This window comes from Mesoplodon densirostris, chromosome 16, assembly GCF_025265405.1.
Source record: "Mesoplodon densirostris isolate mMesDen1 chromosome 16, mMesDen1 primary haplotype, whole genome shotgun sequence".
NCBI classification, from domain to species: domain Eukaryota; kingdom Metazoa; phylum Chordata; class Mammalia; order Artiodactyla; family Ziphiidae; genus Mesoplodon; species Mesoplodon densirostris.
Genome location: NC_082676.1, coordinates 6067921 through 6093953, shown reverse-complemented (window position 1 = coordinate 6093953; position 26033 = coordinate 6067921). Strand labels below are relative to the sequence as shown.

The 26033-nt window shown below is 51.6% G+C and overlaps 1 protein-coding gene across 1 annotated transcript in view; it reads right to left on the bottom strand.

Annotated features, from left to right (window-relative positions):
- BMP7 (bone morphogenetic protein 7) overlaps nucleotides 1-18055 on the bottom strand; it is an 88067-nt gene extending 70012 nt beyond the window's left edge. Inside the window, exon 1 of the mRNA XM_060077676.1 lies at nucleotides 17638-18055. Coding sequence (XP_059933659.1) covers nucleotides 17638-18055 — 418 coding nt within the window. The remainder of the gene's footprint in view (nucleotides 1-17637) is intronic.
- Nucleotides 18056-26033: the final 7978 nt, after the last annotated feature.

The window sequence follows — 26033 nt, the reverse complement described above, 5'->3', positions numbered from 1 at the left end:
ACGCGTGCCACAAAAATAAAATAAAATAAAATGAGGAGGATAGTAATAGCTCCCACCCGAAACAGCTGTTATGAGAATTAAATTAGTAATATAGGTAAAGAGGATAAAGGGTACTTAGCACATAGTAAGCCCCTCACAAATGTTAGCTACAAAGATTATTATTATTTTTATGGCTAACTTAGCGATAATTAGATCGTATACACACCCCCAACTCCCCAACCCAGCCACAAGGGGCCAAAGGCTGACTCTCAGAAACCTTATTTATGTAGCATGATCTACCTTCTAGACCCAACTGATTCGTGAGTGAACATGTAATTCAAGCTAAGAGTCCCTCCCGAGGAATTTTATTTGGGTGCAGTAGCTCAACCAAGTCATCAAGAACTCAAGTTTCAACTGTCTTTTTGCTCTGCCATCGCCTGCACATTGATGTTCAGTCCTTAAGCTTGTTGCCTAATGGTCACAAGATGGCTGCCACAGCTCCAAACATCACATCTTCACAGAACCACATTCAAGGTAAGAAAAGGGAGAAAAGGATAGACTGTTCTGTTTGTTCATCTGTCACTCATCAGGAAGCAAAATATTTTTCAGAACCATCTCCCGTCCCTTTCTACTCCCAGCAGATTTCCTCTGGTGCCTCACTGGTTAGAACACCATCCCATGTCTATGCCATCCTGCTAGGGAAGCTTGTAAGGCAAGTATGTGGCTAGCCAGAGAGCTGTGATTACAAGTTGCTGTGGGTGGCCATCTTTCTCCCAATAGGCAGGGTAGCAGAGGAATCCAGTGGGGCAGAGAGGTCAGAGGGAAGCTATTCAGTGAGGGACATGGAGAGAATAACCCCTGGACTCTCTAAGGACATTCTAGTTGCTGTTATGTCCTTTCCCAGGTCTTGGGGATGCATCGATTTCCTATTTATTCTCCTTAAACTAGTTTGAATATATTTTCTTGCCTGCAACCAAAAAATTCTGTTACATATAATTTTGTTCACACCAAACACACACTGCACAGAAACAACACCTGAAAACACCTTCTACCTCCTTTTCCACTGATCATCTCTTCCAACCAGTGGACCTAGGGATATACCCAGACCCTCTCACATCGGTCTCTCTTGGAAACAAGCAGAAGTAACCCATGTGCCCAGAACCCACTTACTGGAAAAAGGTCTTACAGGCTTTCAGGGTACAAACAAGGTTCTACCAGGATAGCAGGGCTTCTGTCCAAGTAGCTCTCCACCCTCGGCTTACCAACAAAGACACAAATTCTTAACATGCCTTGAGTATCTTGATCTGTTCATCCTCTACCCAGAGGGAAACAGGAGCCACCTGTCCCACAAGCAGAACTCAGACCAAGCCCAACCTGGCCTCTGTTTTCTTCCATGGGACAATGATTCTGACCTTTTCAGATCATTTGCAAGAAGTTTTGCCACTTGTCTAAGGAGATGGTGATAAAATAAAGATAGCTTTCAGCAGGCAACTGGTTGTTGGCCAGAATCCCACGCAGTCTTCAAAGTCAGGGCGAGAGGTATACCTACTCACAGGTTCGAGTTTAAAGAGAAACTGAAGTCTCTCCATGGGCTGCAGAGGGTCTGGTTGAATTAATGCCAACAAGCAACCCAACTTCTGCATATATTCACGGCGGCACGCTATTATTTGGAGACTTTGGAAACCAGCTTAGGGTCCCCATTTATCTGGGCATAGTGAAGAGTTGAGTCAAATCACATGTGCAAATAACTTCTGTAAATCCACCTATACACTGCATAGGCAACAACGACAAAGAGGGAGAGAGAAACAACTTAGGTTATTTGAATGTGGCTACATAACGGACACTTCCAATGCACTTTCCGTCCCCATGCTTTCCCTCCTACTGTGTGGGCCAGAAGCCAGTTTCATTCCCTTCCATCCTTCCTTGTAGCAAGATCTGGCCTTGTGAACCAGTTTGGGCCAGGGGACTTACAGAGAAGTCTTCTAGGGAATGTCTAGGAAGCCAGGAGACAGATAAGCAAGGAGAGCTCTTTGGACCCTTTCCCTTTCTCTTGCCTTGAACGTGAGATTATATGAAGATGTGATGTCTGGGGCTGTAGCAGCCATCCTGTAACTGTGAGGTAACAGACATAAGGCATTTGAGGATGGTGAAGGCAAGGGGGAAAGCTCATGGATACCTGGATGATATTACTGAGCTGCTACCCCAAACTTGGAATCACTTCGCAGAAGACTTGTTGTTGTGGGAGATACTGACATGTTTTTAATGCTGAAGCCACTGTTAGGCAGGTATACTGTGACTTAGAACAAGTCCTAAATGAGACATCATTCCTCTCCACGGAAACAAGGAGCAGGCTTTGGGAGGTATATATCTTACAGCACTTCCTGTTCATGAGAGTGGTGCTAGTGTTTAAAAATAAGTATTTTCGGGGGCCTCCCTGGTGGCGCAAGTGGTTAAGAGTCCGCCTGCCGATGCAGGGGATACGGGTTCGTGCCCCGGTCTGGGAGGATCCCATATGCCGCGGAGCGGCTGGGCCCGTGAGCCATGGCCGCTGGGCCTGCGTATCCGGAGCCTGTGCTCCGCAACGGGAGAGGCCACAACAGTGAGAGGCCCACATACCGCAAAAAGAAAAAAAAAAAAAATAAGTATTTTCGGGGACTTCCCTGGCGGTCCAGTGGTTAAGAATCCACCTTCCACTACAGGGGATGCGGGTTTGATCCCTGATCGGGGAACTAAGAGCCCGCGTGCTGCAGAGCAACTAAGCCCATGAGCCACAACTAAAGAGAAGCCCGTGAGCCCCAACGAAAGATCCCGTGTGCTGCAACCAAGACTCAATGCAGCCAAAAAATAAATAAATAAATAAATAAATAAATATATATATATATATATATATATATATTAAAGGTATTTTGGTATAATATGGCACTAAACTTAAGCCAACTGTTTCATCCCATGGGCCATGGAAGAAGTGGCAAACTACCCCAATGCTGGAAGAAAAACCAGCAGCAGGGACTTAGAGTGTGTCTATCTCCAACATGGCAGCTTCCTAAGGGATCCCAAGGGTAGTTTCCACTCTGCTCAATTTCTGTCTGACCCACTGCCCCCACAAAGGGGCAAATGCAGCATCACACTGTTCTTAGAATGTCCAGGCCTCGTCAAAATCTGTCATGGGAGTTGAATAAATAATAGAAATACGACTTTTCAAACGTGAAGCTACTTAGGAAAATGCAGGGTCTTAAATGTGAGGACCCAAGTTGGACCTGGAGAGGAACTTACAGGCGCCCCCAGTGAGGACGAATCAGAACATCAGGCCATAGCCACGTTTACAGAAGGACCTAAAAGAGATTCTGCAGCCAGACTGGGCTCCAGAGGCAGTACCAGGGGCAGCCCCTGTTGACTGAGAGATGGCTACCATCATCCCATTTAATCCCAGCTGCCCTGGGCCCTAAGCCACACCATATGAGAGGGGAACTGCTATGAACTAAATTGGGTCCCCCAAATTCATGTGTTGAACCCTAACCTCCAACAGGATGGTATTAGGAGGTGGGGCCTTTGGGAGGTGATCAGGTGTAGATGAGGTCATGAAGGGATGGGATTAGTGCCCTTATAAAAAGAGGAAGAGCCTTGAGCCCTCTCCCCATCACGTGAGGACACAGCAAGAGGGCAGCCGTCTGCAAGCCAGAGAGAACAGAACCCAGCCATGCACGCGCCCTGATCTCGGACTTCCGGCCTCCAAAACTACGAGAAATAAACGTCTGATGTTTCAGCTACCCAGGAAATGGTGTTTTGTTGTGGGAGCCCAAGCTGACTGAGACGGAAGTGGGGTCCCAGAGCACTTGAACGCCCTCAGTCACCTGCATGAGGTCACACACCAGTGACCTGGGACTCAAAGCCAGACAGACCTGCTGTCCCCAAAGCTGGGCAAATGACTTGTCACCCCTGAGCCCCAGTTTCCTCACACATAAGAATAAATGTGGAAATCGTGCTATCTGAAGAATGACCGGCATGGATGGGTCCTCACTTCAGGTGGAGGTCAGTTGCCCATATCAAAACATGTCGGGCACAGGAAACGCTACTAAGTCTGACATAAACAGAGTTCAGGAAAAAAAAAAAAAGAGAGAGAGAGAGAGAAAAGGGTACAATTTTACTGTGAAATTTTTATTATTCATTTTTTTAAAGAGTAGGCCAGCCTATAGACAAGTGTCTAAATCTGAGGGGTTGTCTGTGCCCTAAGCTGGCGGACATACGGAGGGCTAGTCCTGAGGATCTGGAGTTTCCTTAAACCTCTGCATGGATAAACACAGATTATAATCAGCAAGAGGTAACTTTCTAGTATAACAGGACTCATAATAACAAAACCAGCTTCCTGGTTTGCCTCGTGCCCAGTCAACAGAGGCCAGCTTCCAGCTTCATCACGGGGCATCCTGGCTAAGGGAGGACCACCCTGACCCAAATCCCACAGCGCTCAGTTGGTGGGACACGTGCCCACGCCGCTCCCATCCCCAGAAGGTGCCAGGCGGTGCATCCCACTGCCCTACGTGCCAGGGGGAGTGCACGGAGGACCTGCACAGGCAGGCCACCCCCAGAGGGGTCCGAGTTTGGGCCAGGCAAGTGACAGCATTGCTGCCGGCCACTAACGTTACGTATGGGGCACCAGCTGCCACGTGGGCACCATGCTCAGCTCTTCTCCCGCCACCGCGGGGGGGACGGATCCTCACAGCAGCCCAGGGGGCAGGCGCCAACACGAACCCAGAGGAGGAAATGGGGACCCAGAGTTTCATAACCTGCCCAAGGTCACAGAGCTAACAAGTAGCAGAGATGGGATTTAGACTCAGGTCCGACCCCAGAGCCAGTCTTAACTACCACCTGAGATGTTTTAGGACAATTTTTTTAAAAAGAGAACATGGGACGGGGCTGCTGGGATGAAGTAAATTTAGGAAAAGCTGTGCAGTCTACCTGATCACTTTGGTGGGAATTTGTGATGCACGACCCACATGAAAGATGCCAGGAAGTCTTCAGAGGTGCAATCTGTTTAATTAAGAGTTTGTTCAAACTCAGGGGAGGCCCTCCGACATCTGGGAAGAGAGAGGGTTGTCTATGTGTCACTGGACGTCTGCAGTGGACAGAGGGGTCAGATAAAACTCAGACTTTTTTACTACTTACCCTTCCCCAGGTAGAGGGTACAGGCAGTCTAAAGCAGGAGTCAGCAAACTTCTATAGCAGGCCAGACAATAAATATTCTAGGCTTTGGAGACCGCACCGTCTCTGCTGCAGCCACTCAACTCCGTGGATGGAGCATGAAAGCAGCCACAGACAAGACGCAAACAAAACGAGTTCCGATGAAGCTTTATAGACACCGGAGTCTGAATTTCATCTCATTTTCACATCATGGAATATTCTTCTTTTATCACTCTTTTTGAAAAATGTAAAAGCCATTCTGGCTCACAGTCTGCACAAAAATCAGCGGGTCTCCCTGCTTTATTTATTGTAGCTCTGAGCTGCTGTGAGAAATGGAAAATGCAGCTTCCTCGCTCACCGCCCCTCCCCGCGGCAAGTTACCTGCTGGAGGGGAACAAGGTAAGAGAGAGGTCTGCCCTATTACCTCCTGAGAAGCTGGCGGAGGGAAATAAAGAGAGACCAGTTCTACGTGTGTGTTTAATACGTTTTTAGTATCATCGGGCAAAAGGTGCTGTAAAAATATTTGGGTTCCTGGGAGACAATGCCTGCTCTTGAGAGATTGGACCTCCTTTTCATGTCCAGGCTGTTTCAAATCCAGGCAGAGCTGGGTCCCCAGGAGAGGGCTCACGTTTTGATTGCACTCTGTCTTCCTTTCAACCGGAAAAAGATCCATCCATCCGAAAATGCCGCTTTCCCCGCTCACGGCCATGGGCCAACGGGTTTGAAGCAAAGGCTCCCAAGTCAATTTCCAAGTTGGAGGAAAGTTACCCTAAACCAGTGGTTCGCCACCGGGGGCTCCTTTGCCCCTCAGGGCACATCTGGCTATGTCTGGAGACACTGTGGTTGTCAAACTGGAGGCCACTCCTGGCCACTCATGCGTGGAGCTCAGGGATGCTCCTCAACATTCTACAGTGCCAGGATGCCCCCCCTGCAGAGAAGAGTCGGGCTGAAAATGTCAACAGTGCTGCAGGTGGGAAACCCTGCTCTACACCTACCTGAAAAGGCCGCTTCCAAGTTCCTAGGGTGTTTGAGGCACATGAGACCCAGAGGTTTCTGGATCTCCTCTCCCATCCCTCCGCACCCTCCCCCCCCACGAATATTAAGACAATTAGGAGCTCCGGGTTTGAGCAGGTATAAGGCAAGTGGCTTCATTTACTGTTTCCTCCTAAAGGAAATGACCAACGAGTGCCTCTACCCTATAAATGTTTACTAGCCCTGGAAGGTTCTGAGGCCCCACTGCCATTTTTAAGGGCTTCTCCCTCAACAAATGTTAGGTCAAGTGAGTCAGAAAATGGAACCTGAGAAGGGGGAAGAGGGTGGGGGGACATTTCACAAAGTTCAGGGCCAAGAGGAAAACAGAAAGACCTAAAACGACCCCCTACCCTCTCTTTCTTGCTTATAAACGGAGGACTGCCTTACATGGGGTATCTTGTGAACCGAGGCAGGGAGAGTTTTAAAGGTCTCGGGACACTGCCGCGTGGGGTTTTCATTTGCTGGCTGAGGCCCCGTCATGTTAATGGGTCTGTGGATTGATGAGTTATTGGCCTTTGGGGCGTGATACCCTGAATACACTCTAAGACGGGCTCCCTGGGGCCACACCACCAAGAGCCACCTCAGGGCTGAGCTTCCGGCCAAGACTCTCTTGTCTCCAGTAGGAGAGATTTCTGATTCATTGGTGCTTGGAAAAATGTAATTACAAAGAAGAATGCAGAGGAAAATGTAACTAATATCCAGGTACCCACAACTAAGAATTTGCAGGAGTTAATATCACGGTTGCTTCCTGGTTTTCCCATAAACTTTTTATTTTAGAATAACTTTATAGAAAAGTTGCAAAGACAGTATAAAGTTCCCGTGGACCCTCACCCAGCTTCCCCCAAGGTTCACATCTTCCATAACCGTGGGACACGTGTCAAAAATAAGAATTTAATATCGATGGGTTACTGTTAACCAGACTCCTGATTTTTTTCAGATTGCACCAGTTTTTCCACTATTGCCCTTGTCCTGTTCCAAGATCCAGTCCAGGATATCACACTGCACTTCCGAATGGTTTCTTATTATTAAAATAAGGAAACTTGACCAGAACAGTTGGAATTTATTTAAAATTTCTCCCCAATCCCATCCGTTGCCTCCCTCCCCAAAGGCGGTTGGTGTGAGTCTTACCGCCGTGTTTCTATAGTGTTACCACACATATATGAGCCCACAAACGATACACAGTATTATCTGGTGCTCTTGTGTGTGTCTGTTTTGACACAACGACAAACGCTTACCCCCTAAACATCCTCCTACAACTGGCTTTCTCCCTCTTGACATTCTGTTTGAGTCTAAGTTGATACATAAAAAAGAAATTCTTGCATCCCCTTCTGGTTTCTTACACCTTTATAAATAAATTTATTACAAATTTATTTCTCCAATCCCCTGCTCATGGACATTTAGGCTGGTGGTGACTTGATGCTATTACAAACAATATGCAATATTTATTCCAGTACATATGGTAAAAACCACCTCCATGATCTTTTCGATACAGCGTCTTGAGGTATCGCTATTAAAATACCAGTCCCTAGCTGCCTCTGGAATTTTCCCATCAAGTGGGTGTGGGGTGCCTGCAGGAGCCCCAGTACATGGGCACTCGGGGCCCTTTGCCCGTCAATAATTCTTAAGCCACAGAGACAGAGTAGAGGGGAGTCTCCACAAGCAGGAAGGATAATGAAGGGGAAGGCGTGAGCGGCTTACCTTTGTCTTCCTCTTCAGAGCACAGAACCACAAGGTCAAGGTCAAGGGCTTGGAGGCTGTTCTGGTGGTCTCATCACCACTGCCCTTGTGCCCCGTCTCCCCCATTCACGCACCTCCACGGGGCCAGGAGGAAGAGTGAATGGGTTTACATTCAGCAAACCTGGTTTCAAATGCCAACCCCACCACTTCCTAGCTCTGCAAGTTCGGGGCCCTTCAGTCTCTTCCTCTTTAAAATGGGAATGATACGACTTGCTTTGCAGAACCTGAGAGAATTAAATAAGGAGCCTGATAAGGGAGGCTGTTATAAATCCATTAGTGCTACAGAAAGATCACAACCCTCCCACGTTATCACTGTGATTTACTTCAGTGATGCATTTAGATAATGAAGGAGTCTCTGAATTCAGTTTCTAGGTTCAGCCTTGCAAGATCCTGCCTGGACGAGGAAGTGCCTCTGAAGCCCAGGAAGAAAAAGCAAGACTTCATGACAAGACAGTCACCTGCACAGCCCAGACAAACACACCGGCGAGGGCAAGAGCCTCTTGAGCTGGGACCAGAGTCAGGCTCCTTAATTCTCTGGGTAGTGAACCCGAGTGCAGCTGACGTGTGCTTTTGCTGAAAGACAAGTCCTAAAGAGGCGAGTCATTTTACAAGTGGCAATGGAGAGAAGTGGTTATTCTTGTTGAACCACGTGAATACCTCAGTGATCAGGAAGATTCTAGAAACACTGGTCTCCAAAATGGGGTGCAAGCACTTAGGGGAGGCAAGAGGGATCCACTGGGACATGGGGCGGGAAATATTATAATCGCAACTAAGTGAATTTCAAGACCTGATGGACGTCAGGGAAGATGGGAATTTACTGGCTGAGCTTCAACAAACATCTCTGCATAACTGATGGATGAGATTGAAAAACACAGACCTTGTTTTCAGTAATGCAGCCAACAATTCACCTGTTCTATTTCCATCGTTTTACCCGGTGAGAGAGCCTTTGCCAACGACAGTGTGGTCGTCACGAATGCCACTTCCCAGGCTCTTTCTGGTGCTCCCCTTTCCAAGCTTGGGGTGGGACTGTCATCTCCTGCCACCTTGGGTCAGGTCTGACCATGTGATAGGCTGTGACCAATGAAGTGCAGGCAGAAGCGCCCGTGTAGCTTCCTGCTGGAAAGATGAAAAGCCCGTGCACAAGCCACACTGTCTTTCCCTTTGGGACCATAACTGGTGACATTCAAGAGGGCGGCAGCTCCATCGGCCTGGAGATCTGAACACCCTCCCGCCCGGCCAATGTGCAGAGCCCCCTGCCAACCCACGATGCAGCCATAACAAAACAACAAAAAAGCTCTGTGGTTTCAAGCTACCGAGATTGTGGGGTTCTTTGTGAGCTCTTGATGCTGACTAGACGAAGGATCAAAATAATCAGAATTTAGGACCAGACCTTTAGCTCGCTGAACCCAAACTGTTGAACCATGAGCTGTGAAAGATCAAATTCCATCACACTGAAAATCTTAGGGATAGCAAAATTACGTTTGTCTTGCTAATGAATTAAACTTATAATCTTTGCATTAATTACTAATGATGCATGAGTTAAAATGTGTATTAATGAACATTAGAATTTTGTATTTTTTTATCTTTAGTGCCTCCTACTTAAATTTCTATTTTAGTCTTTGTTTTATAAAGTGCACACCATCCTAAAACAGGAGTAGTTCTACAATCTGTTTCTGTTTAGGGTGTGTACTCAAAGATTTCCTAGCAGGGATGCAAGATCAAAAAACACTTGAAGGGGCTTCCCTGGTGGCGCAGTGGTTGAGAGTCTGCCTGCCAATGCAGGGGACACGGGTTCGTGCCCCGGTTCGGGAAGAGCCCACATGCCGCGAAGCGGCTGGGCCCGTGAGCCATGGCCGCCGAGCCTGCGCGTCCGGAGCCTGTGCTCCGCAACGGGAGAGGCCACAGCAGTGAGAGGCCCGTGTACCGCAAAATAAAAAAACAAAACAAAACAAAAACAAAACAAAAAACACTTGAAGACGATGCCGTGTAACATCCTCACCCCTTTCACGCACGCAAGCTGCCAATGTCTGAGTACCTTCTGTGCCATGAGAATTCTGCAAGGCAGTGCTAGAACGGGACGGGGAGAATGTCTGAGAAAATAGTCAAGAAAAAGTCCTTTATCAAAGGCCAAAACACAAGCCATCGAAACCACAGAATAACCCGCCTGCCTGTGAGTGCATTGTTAAATTGCCGGGCAGATGAGCACTGGGACCATTCTAGGTGGATGGTCATGCTAACTGCTTGGATTCTTTTTTTTTCTTCAAACTACATGAAGGCAAGAGAGAGGCTGGCATTACAAGACGGTACAGGCCTAACTCCAATGTTTAAAAACATGCAAGTCCGCAATTTTGGAAACAGTGCAGGTTTTTATTCACAGCCAAATTTAATTAAGCCAGACAACAAAAGAGTGAAACTTGAAAGCTACTCTGGGAGATAAAGATGTGAAAGAATAACACGTGACCTCAAAGATGTGGGAACCTTAATACTCGCTAAGTCAGAGTTTTCTAACGGTACAGAAAGAGCTGAAGAGAATTTATGGGAAACCTTGTGTGAGAAAGCCCACCCCGAGACTCAGGCCCCGGAGACCTTCACCATCCTCTGGTCTCCAGAGGCTTCTAAAGGCACTGAATCCACTTGGGACTTTGTTATCCCAAACCCAGCTGGGAGAGCAGGGGTGGGGGGGGGCAGTCTTGCACCTGCTCCCATAAAAAGTGGGGAAGTTGTGCTGGTCTGTTAATGAATGCTTTGGGCTTGTCACTCCCTTGAAGGAAAAGACAATTTGTACTTTGACCACCTTCCAGGAAGGGGTGGGAAGAGATATGTCAGTAATGCGAGTTTTTGAAATTAAAAGTTTTTATTTTGGAATAATTTTCGATTCAGAGAGAAGTTGCAAGGATAGTAGACAGTTCCTGTACACCCTTCATACAAGTTTTAGGTTCCCTAGTAGGAAAGTTTTTAAATAGCCATAGATGCTTAAAATCGAGAGAAAGTCAGCATTAGACTCTACTTATCCTCAAACAAGTTCGGTGTGCTCAAATTTCACTGATCTCTGAAGAGGAGGAAAATGCATGTGTCGTTGGGTGGGGGGGGATACACATATATACAAAGATATACATCTTTGGGGCCATTTTCTTCACATCTCTAAAACGACATGGGTGGCTTAATCTTGGTACTTTAAGATCAAGTACTTAAAAATGGAAATTTGGACTCTTATACCAAAGTGAATAGTGATCTGGCCATCAAAATACAAGCAAGGTTTACCATTTATTGTGCACCTACTTGGTGCCCGACTCTACCCACGAGAGATATGATTTTGTCTTCGTGAGGGTCTGTGGAGGAGGGGATACTTAACCAGATTTCTAAAACGAAGAAACAAACTCAGAGACGTTAAGTAACTTGCTCAAGGTCACACAGCTAATAGGCAACCATAGTGGAAACAGACACATGGGCTGAAGCTGTGTCTAAAGAGAATCAGTGTGGATGCCATGCTGTTCTCTCTTGCCAAGTCACACCCTCTGCTGTCACCGAGAACTTCCGTTACACGGCAGTGAAGCCCCCCAACCCCCCACTCCATATATCACCCAGAATTAGCTGCAAAGTGTCAGGAAACTTGGCCAGGCAGCCCCAAGCATCAGCGAGGGCTGGAAGCCTTCACCGTGAAGCCCTTTATAGAAAGCCGCAGTTGGCAGCCCCTGCTCCTGCATGGGAACAAATTAACATTGGCATTCCAAACACAGGAAAGGAAGGAAATTGGAAACACAGTTTATACTTGGCCAGCTCTTTGAAATACTGTACCATGCTACCGACATCAATTAATGAAAAGCAGGGTTGTGCTGAGAGGCCCTGGTTTGCAAATGCATTAACACACGTTAAACATGTTTGTACAGGAACCGGATTATAAGCACCCTGGCTCCAAAACAATAAAGCAATTTACCCTAAAACTGGTGCTCTTGGAGTTGTCATTAATTCAATCCACTCCACGCGGATCAGCAAAGGCTTTTCTCGGCTCCCAGCAATGCCTCCCGACACAAATCTTGAAAGGACGGCATCGCACATGCTACTCTGAGTTTCACATAAGTAAGTGTCAAGCTTCATGCACTGCTAATATGCCCCCAAATCATAAACACTCCACTTCGGAGAGCGGGGGAATCACACAGCGGCAGCCCTGGTATTCATCGGCACGGCCATTTCACATCGGGTTAGAGCAATTTTTCCCCGCAGAAGGTTAACTGGGAAATATCTGTTCCATATTAAGAAATACCAAGTCACATTTTTTGTCAAATATTATTTGTCAAATGCCATTTGCTGCAAAACCCAGATTTCAAGTGCAGCTGAACACACAGCTAATACCGAACGGTTCACATAATAGCTGTGGTTGTACATGGGATCATTTGCAGTGAAAGCACCCCCCTTCCTCTATAAACTGTTTCAGGAATTGGAAAGAAAAGCATCTGAAGCTCTGGAATAAATAAAGTACTGTGCCTTGAGCTGCCCAGTACAAAGGACCCAGCATGCTGGGAGACCAGACGCAAAACAACCAGAAAGGCAACTGCCGCTTCGCTTCACAATTCTGTAAGAACACTTAAAAGATTTTACATCATGGGGGTGAATCGCAACATATCTGGCTTGCAAAGACAGAGTCGGCTAGTTTCTTGAAAGACCAGCCTCTTCACGCACTGCACCCAGCGGTACAGGCACCTGCGGCCACATCCTGGGTCCAGGCGACAAACATCACTGATGTGGCCACCCTGCCCCCTCGCCCAGGTGACATCACCCCACGACTCCACATTGATCCGGGATCCATCAAGTCGGAGCACTTTGGGTGTGCAAAGCTAACTGTGTTATCATTTTTACCACAAATTAACAGTTTCTATGTAAATATTGGTGTTTCCTCACCCCACGAAGGCGAGAGGAGGCAAAATGGCACCGGCGCATTTGACTTAAACTAATTAAAAGCAGAGGGTCATGCAATTCAACGTATTGATTTTACCAGTGGGACTTAAATCTTTTATAATAAGTGTACACAGCTGCAGCGCTCTCCCACCGCCACGTTTTACAGGCTAATCCGTGCATTCCTTCTGACAATAACGTGACAGGTCCCACACATCCCTGCCTGTGCCCTAACCCCGGTGACACTGCCAGAGTGCATTAAAGCGGAGGCCGGCCAAAAAGCAGCCGTGCCGACGGCCCCCAGCTAGGTCTGAAGAGTGATCGCCAAAGAATGAACGTGGCCAGCCACTTGGTGCAAAGGGCTCTCCATTCAAAATAGTCAGCTGGTGAAATGGATGGGCAGGCTGGGGAAGGGTGGAGACTGGGGGAGTGTTAGGACACTCTGATTCTTGCAATGGGCCAAATATGACCTTACCCAATAGGGGAAAAAAAAGATATTAAAGTGATAGGGGTGATCAATCAACTCAGATGAGGCTCTCCCTGGAATGAAGTCATCATCATCTCCGAGCTCAGTGGACATGTGATATTCGCTCACATCGCAGGCACGCTGGTGGTCAAGGGTTCGCGGGCCAGCTGTGTTTATCCCGGCAGAGGCTTGACAGGCTACGACGCTACGGAAGGCCCCGACCCGGACCCGAAGCTCGCAGGAGCTGCATCTCAGAAGCTGTTTCCTCTCTCTGTGCGTTCAGAGAAGCCCCCCCACTTCGCTTCCCTAGGCCTCCTCCCTCCTTACCCCTTCAAGGGCCGCCCCACAACCAAGCGACAACTCTGGAATAAACACCAAAACTGGCCACGCGAGCTGGCATCCAGGCTTCGGCCTTAACCTGCTCTGATTCCAGAAGGGAAATACAAAGACCCCCCCAAAGTTCAAACCTGGGTCACATATATCCTTGGGGGGAGAGGGGAGAAGATCTTTGATTTATATAAGCAGGAAAATGAGGTTTAAAAGAAGCGATGTTGAAAGGGTTACTAAAAACACAGCTGTTGGTGCACTCCTAGAGCGAAGACACTCTGCAGAAAGAGAGAAAGAAAGAAAGAAGGAGGGAAGGCTGTGTGACATCTATATTAACCTCTGGCTGCTCACCAGTGAGGGCCGGCACTCCAGTGCTGGAATGTGGGGCAGCCCCTTCCAAATTTTAACACAAGCCAGGTTACAGCTGCGAGCGCCTGCAGCCTGTGCTCCCCCGGCAAGCACTCCCTGAAGGAAATTTTTAAACTGTAACAGAATCTTTTTCTAATACTCTACAGTGGTAGGGCCTGTTCTGAAGGGGCAAGAGGAGAGATCTTAATGCCAAACACTTGTCAACAAAAAGGATCGCCAGATGGTATAAAATAAAAGTAAACCTGAACGGCTTTCTCCCCACTCCTCGGCTACATTAACAAAAGCCACTTTTAGACACTGAACCCAATAAGGATAGGTTTCCCACTTCCCCTTTTTTTTTATTTAGCTTCAAAGATTAAACAAATTTGGTGCCTTCGGAACCTGGACCAGAGATAAATGTGTATCGCACACCCCCAGTGCCAGGGGCTTCTTTAGAAGATCCCAAAAGGAGCTGCTGGATTTCTCCAAAGAAACAAAGGGGGGAGGGCAGCTATCTTGGGGATTCAGTCTGCAGAACTCACATTGCCTGGGGACAGCTGAAGAGAGGGTAGCCTGTTTTGAATTCCAAACTTAAGTCGGCACAGAGGAGTTGGGGGCTTGTTAATCCAAACCAGTTTACAAATCTCGCCATTGAACTTAAGAGGCCCAGCCTGGGAAGATATAAGTCTCCCTCCGGCAGCTCAGCTAGCATTACAGGGGCTTTATTGTACAGGCTGGTCTTTGTCACAAGGTGCGGTCTGAGGTCCTCATTCTCAGCACCTGGTTTTGTCATAAATTCTCCTCTAGTTCCCTCCCTAGTTTAGATCCCACTCAGCCTGGCCAAAAGCTTGAATTCTGAGGAGAACGACTTAGAGGAACAAAAACCAGTTTGGCTGCAGACGGAAGAATAAACGCACCAGCTCTGCAAAAGCCTTCAGACTTCAGGCCCAAGTCCCCCAGAGCACTGCAGGACAGCAGCGGTATGCAATGAGGGAGGAGGGGGTGGTGGAAGGAGGAGGGGGCTTTGAGGGGAGGAGAGGGTGGTGGAGAAAGTCAGTCTCCCTTCAAGGTCTCCCCCAGGTCCCCTGCAAGGTAACAAGTAATCGCTGCATGTGAACAAACGACGTTTCTCTCACTCTTGGTAAAGTGTGAGACTAAACGCATCTTTAGAAAACTTTGTATGTTTCAGGTCAGTATGATCTGCAATCCAAGGAAAAATCGTGTGCTTTTTCTCAGCTTGCAAGCAGGTCTCCTACATGCCCCCTCCAACCCCACTGTTACCCCCCAGCCCCTCCTGTGGCAAAAATCCCAGAACCCCACAAAACGGAAGGGACAGGCGGTTTATTCCCATGCTGCTGCCGAGCAGAAATTAAAGGGCAACCTTAGAAACATCTACAGGAAGAGTCTTGCTCAACTGCGGTCCAGGTCTTCACCCAACTAATTACCGAGAAAGTTTTAGGGACTGAGAAAGAAAGAAAACAAGGTCAGTGCACTCTGTTAAAAGGCACTCTGCCATCTAATTTGGAGTGATGCTCCAGAAAGCAAGACCTGAGAAAGTCAGGACTGTCCCGCAAAGCCCAAAGCCAGCCTGACTGATTAAGAGGCTCAGACAAGCCGGTCTTTGTCCTTTCAAGATGAAAGAAATGGGACTAACGGGTTGAAAGGTGTGTGTACAGCCAGAGGAGGAAAACCACCCAGCTGTGGTCTTCCCAAACAAGTCCCAGCTTGCTCCCCCCTACCAAGGGGCAGCAAACAGCCCTGCCCCAAGTTTCCCAGAGGTGCCCAGTTGGCAACCTGGTCCTTTTCTGGCATGGGAGGAGCCCGTGTCTGGCCACGCGGTTGGTCCATAAGCAGCAGGGTGCTTTCTGCACTGCATTTGCAGAGCCCTCCACAGAAGCAGGGCTTACAAATACCTCTTTAATGACCTCAGCCAGGCTCTGAAGGCCGCCACTGGGACCTGCTGGCATTCACTGGGAGTCACAGGTATCCAGCAGAACAGAAGATACCATAAATCCCCAGCCAGAGAAAGGGCCCTGGTTAACCCCTGGCTTCAGGGTGGATACAGAGCTCTGCTTTAGTTAATTTATTTGTATGTACGTATTTGGGGTTTTTCTTTAGCTTCTAGTAGAGGTCACAAATACACATTGAAAAAAAAAATCATACACCAAACTGCAGACAATGACAAATCAGGCCGCAGCTCCCAAATCCCTAAGGCCCCAGCCCCAGTTCGGCCCTCCCCCATAAAATCTATTTCCAATCCACGGCGTCTTCCTCCAGTGGGAGAGCATGATATACAAGCACGTATGTAACCTCACTGATCTGCACCTTGCTTTTTTCCACCCCATACATCTTGGAGATTGTTCTAAATCAGGACATATGGAGCTGTCTCATTCTAACAGGCTGCCTAGTATAATTTAAACTTTCTTGAAGTCATTTTGGCATCTAAACCTCCCACCCCTTGCTCGCTGAGGCTCGTTTCACTATTTGATTTTGGGCTATTATTAAGGACAGACAATGGAGTCCCGGGGACTCCAGGGACCTTATCTAGCGCGGGAAGCATTAAGGTTGAGCCGCGCTTCCCGGCGCCCTCCATCCACGCCCCAGGTGCCCCGCGGGGGGCTTCAGGATCATTATTTCCCTGTTGACACAGCGCCGGTGGGCGTGAGTTTGCTGTCTTGACTTCGTATTTTCGCAGCAAGTGACACTTGTAGAATGAAAGCGGCTCGGGAAACAGCGCTATCGGGGCGTGTTATCTCAGAAACCAAATATTTGATCATGAGCCCTATAGCGCGCAGTCGGGGGTTAGTCTGAGCAAGTCTGGTGAATGTGCACAGATGGAGCGAGAGCACCACCCCCGCCGCAGCGCCAGCCTCCGATCCCCGGGGCCGTCGCGGCTCCAGTCGGAAGCCGGGTCCCCTAGCCTCCCCCGGCGGCGGCTGCTGGGAGATCCCTCGCCACCCAATAGCCAGAAGCCGTGGTTTGCGCGCCACACGTGATAAACGCTGAAAATGGATTCTGCCAGTCCGGGACCTATCATTAAATATTTAAAATAGAAAGGTCGCAATGGCAACGTTTTTTCCCCAGCTCCAGCCAGGAGAGCTGAGAGGGAGAGGGGCGCCCAGTGGTCAGGAAAGGAGCCCCGAGGCGCTCGGGGCGCGCAGCACGCTACGGCGGGCGCACCGCGAGGGGACAGGTAGGGCTTGCCAGGGCGGGGAAGGGAGTGCAACGCCCGCGATGCCAGGGCCAGGCAGGGCAGAGAGGGGCTCAGAAAGGGCGGGAAGTCAGCTTCGCGGAGCAGGGCCCTTTAAATCCAGGTAGCGCGGGCCCAGCCGTACGGGCACAGCTCACATGACCGAGCCCCGCGCTTTGAACTGAGCCGCGGCCCGCCCGGCGCCTCCCGCCCCAGAGGTGCAGTCGCCGACTTAACCCAGAGAGGGCTTCAGACCGGTCCTTACTTCCCCCGAACTCCCACAGGCCAGATGAGCCCGGCTCGCCCTACCTGGGGCGCGCGCAGCTTGGGGTCCACTAAGGCAGGTGGGTGGGAGACCCTCGGCCAGGCACTGCCGTTTTGAAAACTACCGGGAGTGGAAAGATGGGCGGGCTGGATGTAAGGAGCGGCGCCCTCCCTGTCCCAAAGCGACTCCTGGCCAAGACGCGCACCCCTCCCTCCCTCCTTCACTCACCGAGGTTGACGAAGCTCATGACCATGTCGGCGTCGGTGAGAAAGTGGCTGTCTTGCAGGCTGGCCAGAGGGGGGCCTTGGGTACTGAAGACGGCCTTGTAGGGGTAGGAGAAGCCCTGGCCGTCGGGCCCGCCGCCCTCCTCCACCGCCATGGCATTGTACAGGTCCAGCATGAACATGGGCGCCGAGTTGTGCTTGCCCTGGAGGTGGGGACGCGGGCGATGGGGCAAGCCCAAGATGGAGAGGATCTCGCGCTGCATCTCCCGCCGCTCCTGGCTGCGGAGGCGCCGGTGGATGAAGCTTGAGTGCACCTCGTTGTCCAGGCTGAAGTCGGCCAGGGCGGAGCGCAGCAGGAACAGGGGCGCCCAGAGCGCCACGAAGCTGTGGGGCGCCGCGGCGCGCAGCGAGCGCACGTGCATCGCGCCGGCTCTACGCGCGACCCGGGCTCCGGGCACCCGGCACCGGGGCCCGCGCCGCCCCAGGTGACGGAGCGGGGCAGGCGGCCGTCCACGCCGCTCTCGGTCACTTGCTGTAGACGGGCCCCTCTGCGCCCGCGCCGGACATGGCCCCTCCCCGGCCGGCTGCGCTCTGCCCGGACCCCCGCCCCCGGCTCGGCGCTGGCCCCGGGGCCCCTCGCCCCGCACTCGTCCGGGCGCACCGCGGGGCTCGGAAACCGGCTCGAGCGAGCGAGAGCGCGAGCAAAGAGGCGGGCGCGGGTGGGAGGAGCAGCCAGCAAACCTAGGAGCCGGGAGAGCGAGCGCCGGGGTGGCAGCGAGGCGGCGGGAGAGCGGGCGCTCCTTCCTTCGGCTCCTCTCGCGCTCTTGCTCTGGGGCGGCGGGGACCCACCCTCTTCCGAACTCCGGCGCCCAGAAGAAGGGCCCCAGGTCGCTCTCCCAGCCCTGCGCGCCCTTGATCGCACGAGAGGCCGCCTCGGGAGCCCCAGAGTGGTACGCGCTGGGGCCTGGGAGGAGGAGGAGGAGGGGGAGGAGGAGGACGGGCTTCCGAGGGCCCCTCCCGCGTCGGCGGCCTCCCACCTGCCCTCGGCCCCGCCCTCCCCCCAGCGGCGCCCAATGGGTTCATTCATTCCTTCTAGTGCGCTCTGCAAATATTTACCCAGTGCCCACAGGGTGCCCAGCGCCGGGCCGGGCGCCGCGGGGATGCGGAGAGAGGAATCCGAGCCGGCCCTGCTTTCTCCGCACTCGTAGTCCGGACAGGGAAGGAGGCCTGAGCGGCACCCATGGGATTTGCGCTGCGGTAGAACAAGCTGGGGGAGTGTGGAGGAAGCGCGGCGACACGAGAAGCCTTCCTGGCGGAGGTGGCACCCGAGCCCCTCTCGCCTTTTGCCCCCCCCTTACTCCAGACACGCGGATCCCTCCCCGAACTTGTGGCCAGCCTGTTCCTGCACTTGCCAGCCCTTCTGCCTGGAGCTGTCTCCCCTCCCAGTCTCCCTCCCCACCCCTGCCATCTGGCCAAGCCTCCACCTCCAGGTGCCACTCAGGTGCCACTTCCTCCCAGACCATCGGAGATAAGGTCCCTTCCCCTCCTCATCCCCGCGCACACCTGTTCTATTTTCCTTAACTCCTCCTCCCACCGTCTGGAATTACTGAGTTATTAGTGCCTTCTTTGTTGCCTTGCCTTCCCACTGGAAACAGAACTCCCTGGGGGCTGAGGTGGGACTCCCTCAGATGTCCTTGAGCCCAGGGCCTGGTAGCCACTGTGGCTGCACAGTCATTATTTGTTGAATGACTGAAATTGTGTGAGCTGGAGAATTCCTCCCTACCTCCCTTCCTTGGGGGCCCAACCACTCCTCAGCCTGAGACCAGATATCCCAGCCTGGCACTGCCTTTTTTTTTTTTTAATATTTATTTATTTTTAAATTTATCCATTTATTTTGGTTGCGCCGGGTCTTAGTCGCAGCACGCAGGATCTTTAGTTGTGGTGTGCAGACTTCTTAGTTGCGGCATGCGAACTCTTAGTTGCAGCATGCGGATTCTCAGTTGCAGTATGCACGCAGATGCAGAATCTAGTTCTCTGATCAGGGATCGAACCCAGGCCCCCTGCATTGGGAGCGTGGAGTCTTACCCACTGGACCACCAGGGAAGTCCCCCGGTCACTGTCTGACCTTCTCCACCAGCCCCTGCCTGGCCACACCTGAGGAGCGCACAGCTGGCCTTGCATCCAGTTCACCTCTGAGTGTCTGTGCCTGAGGCCTCACCAGATGCTCCTGGCCTCCTTTCTTCCCTCCCCTCATTCATTCATCCCACGAATGACACTGAGCTGCCCACTTGGGGCCCAGCTCACACTGGGCATGGCACACAGGCGCCCCAAACAACTCAGAACCTGCTATGGGACCTTGAGTAAACTACTGCTCTTCAGAGCCTCCGTTTCATTGTAAAACTGGGAGCAAAATAACACTTGACTCAGAGTGGCAGTGAGGACCATGATCAAGTTCAATCTTGCCTCCTCCCTTTCCTGCCCCAAAGAGGCAAACTCACAAACCAGTGGTTGCCAGATGATGGGCTAGATGAAGGGTGACCAGAGGGACTTTGGGATAAAGGGTGAAGGGCTGACTTTGGGCACAGGGGTGTCCTTTGGGGGGAGGGGTCTGGCTAAGCCTCACTTGGGGGAGGCAGAAGCTCCAGGGCTGGTAAAGAGGAACCTGATCTTCTGGAGTTTTCTGCAGCATAGGTGGTTCTGCCATGCAGCCTTTTGGAGGCTTCTGGACAAGATGGCAGCCTGAGGGTCCACATGGGTGGAGACAGGAGAGGCCAGAGGCCAGGTGAGGAGAAGAGAAATGCAAGGCTGTGGGCCCTAGCCATTTCAATCACATCCTGGCCCTGTTACACAGGCTCCAGGCTGTGAGGTGGAGCAGGTCCTGGGCCCCCTGGCCCAGGGCTGGGCCTCTGCCCACCTGTCAATCAAGGCACTGTGAAAGCCCCCTCCACCTGCCTTCTTCCACTGACGCCTTCCTTCAACAAAGGTTTGTTGAGCACTTCCTGGGTGTCACGCAGGGTGGGCTCCACGGGCATGTGACCCGGTAGGTGCCCAGGCCCCCACGCTCACACCTGGCTTAATGCTCTGCTATTGCCACATTGCAGCTCTTCATGATCTACGAATAAAGGGTCCCCGCTTTCATTTTGCACTGGGCCCTGCAAATTATGTGGCCCATCCCAGTGCCAGCACAGTGCTGGGCTGGAGGGGACAGGAGAGAGTGAGCTCACCCACTGGCCTCCACCACGAAGCTGGCTTTCAGGCCAGGGGAGACAAAGCGGGAAGCTGATACATGGTTTAGGGGTGGGAGGGGAGGCCATGCTCAGCCATCGGTTCTCTCAGGCAGGATGCAGTACGCTCATCTGCTGGAGCCAGGCCAAGCGGGGCGCGCAGGAGGGTCGAGGGGGAGAGCCCTGGGTGGGCACTGTGGAGGGTGAGAGCCAACATAGGGACCTGCTGAGGCAGTCAGAGGGGCACTGGCTGGTCCAGCGTCCACCAGAGCGTATGCCACCCAGATCACGTCGGCCTGTGATAGAGTGAAGGAGTGAATGAACAGGGAGGGGTGGAGGGAGGTGGGCAGGGGATCTCCTGGCGGAGATGCCATTGACCTGAGTCCTGGAAGGATGAGGAAGACATGGCTTTGCCAGGGAGAGGCCTCCCAGGCAGGGAGAGCAGCAAGCGCAGCACAGGCCCTGCAGAGCGAGGAACGGCCGCCAGGCTCTGTTCCCCAGGGCTGCCTGTGCCCCCGGGGCTGGCCTTCCGGGGGCAAAGCCACTGCAACTGCTATGCCACCTCCAATGCCAGCTGAGATGAAGGAGGTTACTTTCTTCCAGTCTGAAAGACTACTCCTCTGCAGCAGCCTTTTCTGCTTTTTAATCCACTGTCAAATCTCTTGGGTTGGGGGGGGGGGATTTTAACAAGCAAGTGAGGCTGGGGGTGGAGGCCACAGGTATTGGTGCTACCAGTCTACATCTGAAAACAACTGATTGGCCGGCGTCTGCGCTGTTCCCCCTGAAGGCCCTTCCCTTCAGGGAAGGCCCTGAAGCAAGGATTATGGTTTACCCTCCGTGCATCTCACCTGAGCCTGGCACACAGCAGGCACTCAATAAGTACCTGTTGAATGAAGAGCAGTAAGCACGGCCAATACCTAAAGAGCACAGTGGATTGAGGGCTGACTGTGCAGGCACCAGGCTAAGGCATCTCGTGGAGCCCTCACCCCGCCCCCCTTGCTCTGGTATGCCATCTTTCCCCCTGCGAGATGGAGACGATATGCTTTCCATATCTGAGACCCGGAAGAGACCAGGTTCCCTCTGAACTCCCACCACGCCCTATTTAACCTTATTTTTCCTGTGATTCATGCCGGGGGTAGGGGGGCTCTTTATTTTCCCTGCTTCCTCCCTTAAAGGAGTCCCCCAGACTGCACCAGGCCCCCACTGAATGCTTGCTTGATTGCTGAATGAATGAATGCACTCATGCAAACAAGAATATCTGCCTGGAAGCACATCAGATGCTGGTTTGAGAGCAGAGGCCACCAGCAAAGGCTTCGAGATTGTTTAGAGAAAGACTTGGGTGGGAGCTGGCAGCCTGTGTTCACACCTCAGCCCTGCCACTTGCAGCCATGTACCAGGGACTTAACCTCTCTGTGCCTCAGTTCCCCCATCTGTATAATGGGGGGACAAATAGCACCTGTTTCCTAGGGTTGCTGGGAGGATTCAGAAGTTAATTCAACTCATGTAAAGGACTTTGCACGGTGCCTGGGGCACAGAGAAAGCATTTGATAGATGTTAGTTACCATCTGGATGAAAAGGAAAATATGTTAACAGGAAAGCCTCCTAAGCTTAAAAATAACAACACAACTTTTCATGATGGTCTGCTTTTTGGCCAGACAGAGGAAAGCAAATGTATCCTGACTAGGAGAGATCCAGGGCAGGGGCAGGGGCGGGAGAGCAGGAGAGAGCAGGGCAGAGAGGGAGAAGGGATCAGAGATGAAAGGGGGATCCCCGCATTCCGCATTCCGATCCGTCTCATTGTCCCCCAGCTCCCACCCCCCACCCCCCGCCCCATGCCATCCGGGGCCCAGGAACTTCCCTGGGGCCTATCTCATTTCCCCAGCAGACAGCCCCCAGCCACCCGACCCCAGCTGTGGTTCCCCAAGCCGGGGCACCCAGCACTGGACTCCTGGGCCGTAACCCGATCTCCCCAATCTGCTCCACCCCAGGGCCAGCTTCTCCCAGATGAAAGATGGCCTGGAAATGTGAGGGGTGTTATTGTGTCTGGCCAGCCTGGCCGAGTGTCCACAGCCCTCACTCGCCGGCCTCCCAGCACTGGGTAAGCAGTTTTCATTTCATACATCATCAGTCACATCTTGCTGAAGCGATTTTGACCAAGTCAGCATATGTCTCCAAAGCAATAAAAAGAAGAAAAGAATTCTGCTGACACGCACATTCAGCGGGAGATAGGGACCTCATCTTCATGGGCAGAACTCTTATACCATCTGCCCTGGAGGAAGCGCAGCAGGCCTGAGGGCTCCCTGGGGGCGCCCTACACAGCCAAGGGAGCCTGAGGGCTGCTCCCTCTGTCCACCCACCTAGCCAAGGCCTGATGACCTCGGCCTCAGACCCCAGTAGGGAATAGGGGCCGAGAGCCTTCTCATGCACAGGCTTTAAAATCCTTGTGTGCAGGGCCTCCCTGGTGGCGCAAGTGGTTGAGAGTCCGCCTGCCGATGCAGGGGATACGGGTTCGTGCCCCGGTCTGGGAGGATCCCACATGCCGCGGAGCGGCTGGGCCCGTGAGCCATGGCCGCTGAGCCTGCGCGTCCGGAGCCTGCGCGTCCGGAGCCTGTGCTCCGCAACGGGGGAGGCCGCAGCAGTGAGAGGCCCGCATACCGCAAAAAAAAAAAAAAAAAAAAAAAAAAAAAAAAAAAATCCTTGTGTGCAAAGAGATCTACCCGAGAGAGGAAATGATTTTAGCACACCTATAATTCAATGTTGCTTTCCATGCAGATCTCTCATTGCACTGGAGATATATTCATGCTTGCTCATGCTGGGACTTTCTCTGCACAATTTTTTAAACAGAGGAGTAAGATACTAAACAGTTTTTAATCAGTCTTAAATACACGTGGCAGTAGCCACCGTTCCAAATGGAAAACACAGGCAACAAAGACACACACACACACACACACACACACACACACACACACACACACACACACCTCCAGAGAAAGCTGATGCCCAAGGAGGGATTTCCAGGGTCTCCCAAACAGCTAGTGGGAAGCTGCGGTTTTGTTTATTACTAGCATGGCTGTTAGTTCTTCCTCGATTGGAGGAAATCTGATTTGGTTTTGAGAACTTAACAATTCTCAATTCGGCTTTAGAGGGAGCCCTTTCCTCCCTCCCAGACATGAATAAGAGCTGCTGACAAGTCCAGGGCTTTCCCTTCTGCCAGGCACCTGCTAAGCCCAGTGCTGCCTTAGCTCATGTCACCCTCCAGCACAGAAGGGCCTATTCTGCTTCTCAGACCGCGGGAAGGAGATCGAGACTCCGAGAGTGCCTTGCCCAGAGTCACACAGCTCATCTACGACGGAAACCTCATCCAAAGCCACATCCGTCTACACAGCCCAGACTCCTCACCGTATGGTGGTTTCATGATCTTTTCCCCCCTGCTTGATCCTAAAGCCACACTTCTTCATCCGACTGTACACACACCCCTGGGGAGCTGTCAAAATGCAGATTCCCACACGGCCAGTCCCAGGGGTGCCTGAGATTCTGCACTTTGACCCAGTCCCCAGGGTGGACCGATGCTCCTGGTCTGAGGATTCTACACTGAGGGGCAAGGCTGTACATGTCTGAAGTTACAACTAACTTTCCTCTAAAGGGGACCATGAGCACAGACATGCTGACAGGTGGCGAGGGACCCGGGGTCTAGATACAACAGGGGAGGGGTGGGGACCCAGGTGAACTGGAAACCACATTACCACGGGTGATGCCGTCCAGGAATTTGATCCCAATGTTACCAGAGAGTCCTAATTTTTAAGAGAAGCTGGAAGTTTGGGTTTATATGTGAAAACTCTCAATGTGCATTTGTTAGCAACTAATTCCATTTGTTTCTGAACTGTTAGACCAAAGAAAACCCATCTACCAGTCTGATTCAGGAACCCAGTTCGCTTCTGGCCTTATAAAGGGCTCTGCTGGATTTGAAGGACTAACCCAGCCTTCCCCTTGCCCCAGGCCAAAGGACCACCAAGGCTGGGGCATTTCTAAGCAGCTCCATTTAATTCACTGTTCCAGCAACACTGAGTGAGAGGCGGGAAAGACAGAACCTGCCACTCCCTCGCCTCCAGGCAAAGTCAGACCCTCACCCTCTCCAGAGTCCGCTTCCCGCTGGCACTCCTGCTCTAACTGATTTTCTGATAAACTCACCCTCCCGCCCAGGTCAGAAAATTCACCCAGAAACATCAACACTCAGAATTCTTTCTTTAGGAGCAAGAGTGTTGGTCATTGTTGCTTCCAAGCACCTCCCTCCTACCAGCTACATCTGAACCCTTTTTAAAAAAGATTTTTATTTATTTTTGTCTGTGTTGGGTCTTTTTTGCTGCACACGGGCTTTCTCTAGTTGCAGTGAGCGGGGGCTACTCTTTGTTTTGGTGCGTGGGCTTCTCATTGCGGTGGCTTCTCTTGTTGTGGAGCACGGGCTCTAGGTGCATGGGCTTCAGTAGTTGTGGTGCGTGGGCTCAGTAGTTGTGGCTCACGGGCTCTAGAGCGCAGGCTCAGTAGTTGTGGCGCACGGGCTTAGTTGCTCTGTGGCATGTGGGATCTTCCCGGACCAGGGCTCGGACCTGTGTTGCCTGCATTGGCAGGCGGATTTTTAACCACTGAGCCACCAGGGAAGTCCCTGAACCTTTTCTTATGTTTGGGAATTCCCCATCTTGGGAAGCAGCCCCTGCCCCCCCATCCCCAAATAGGAGCTGAACACCCTGACATGCACTGTCCCAGCCTGCTTTGCAGACAAAGCATTGGCATGTGACCAAGTCTCAGCCAGTCAGAGGCATCCACCCCAGAAGCTATTATCCTGCAGAGCATTTGGGGGCCATCTTCCCAGCTGCAGAGCCCCCAAGCCTGGTTCCCTGGCCTTTCTGGGCCTGCTGTAAGCCTCTCAAGATCCTTTGGTGAGCACTTTTTCTGCACCAGTTAGCCCCAGATGGTTTCTGTTGCCCACAGCTATGAACCCTGCAGAATACAGCCCCAGGGAGCTGGGAGGGGCCATGGAAATCATGCTGATCTAAAGCTTACAGACCTTCTCTTTTTTTCAGCAGCTGAAACTTTTGGTCAAGAAGCTTTTCACAGATGCGCAACACAGAAAACAGAAACAGAACTTCTCCGGTTCAATAGAGCAAGAAGGGGGTCTAGG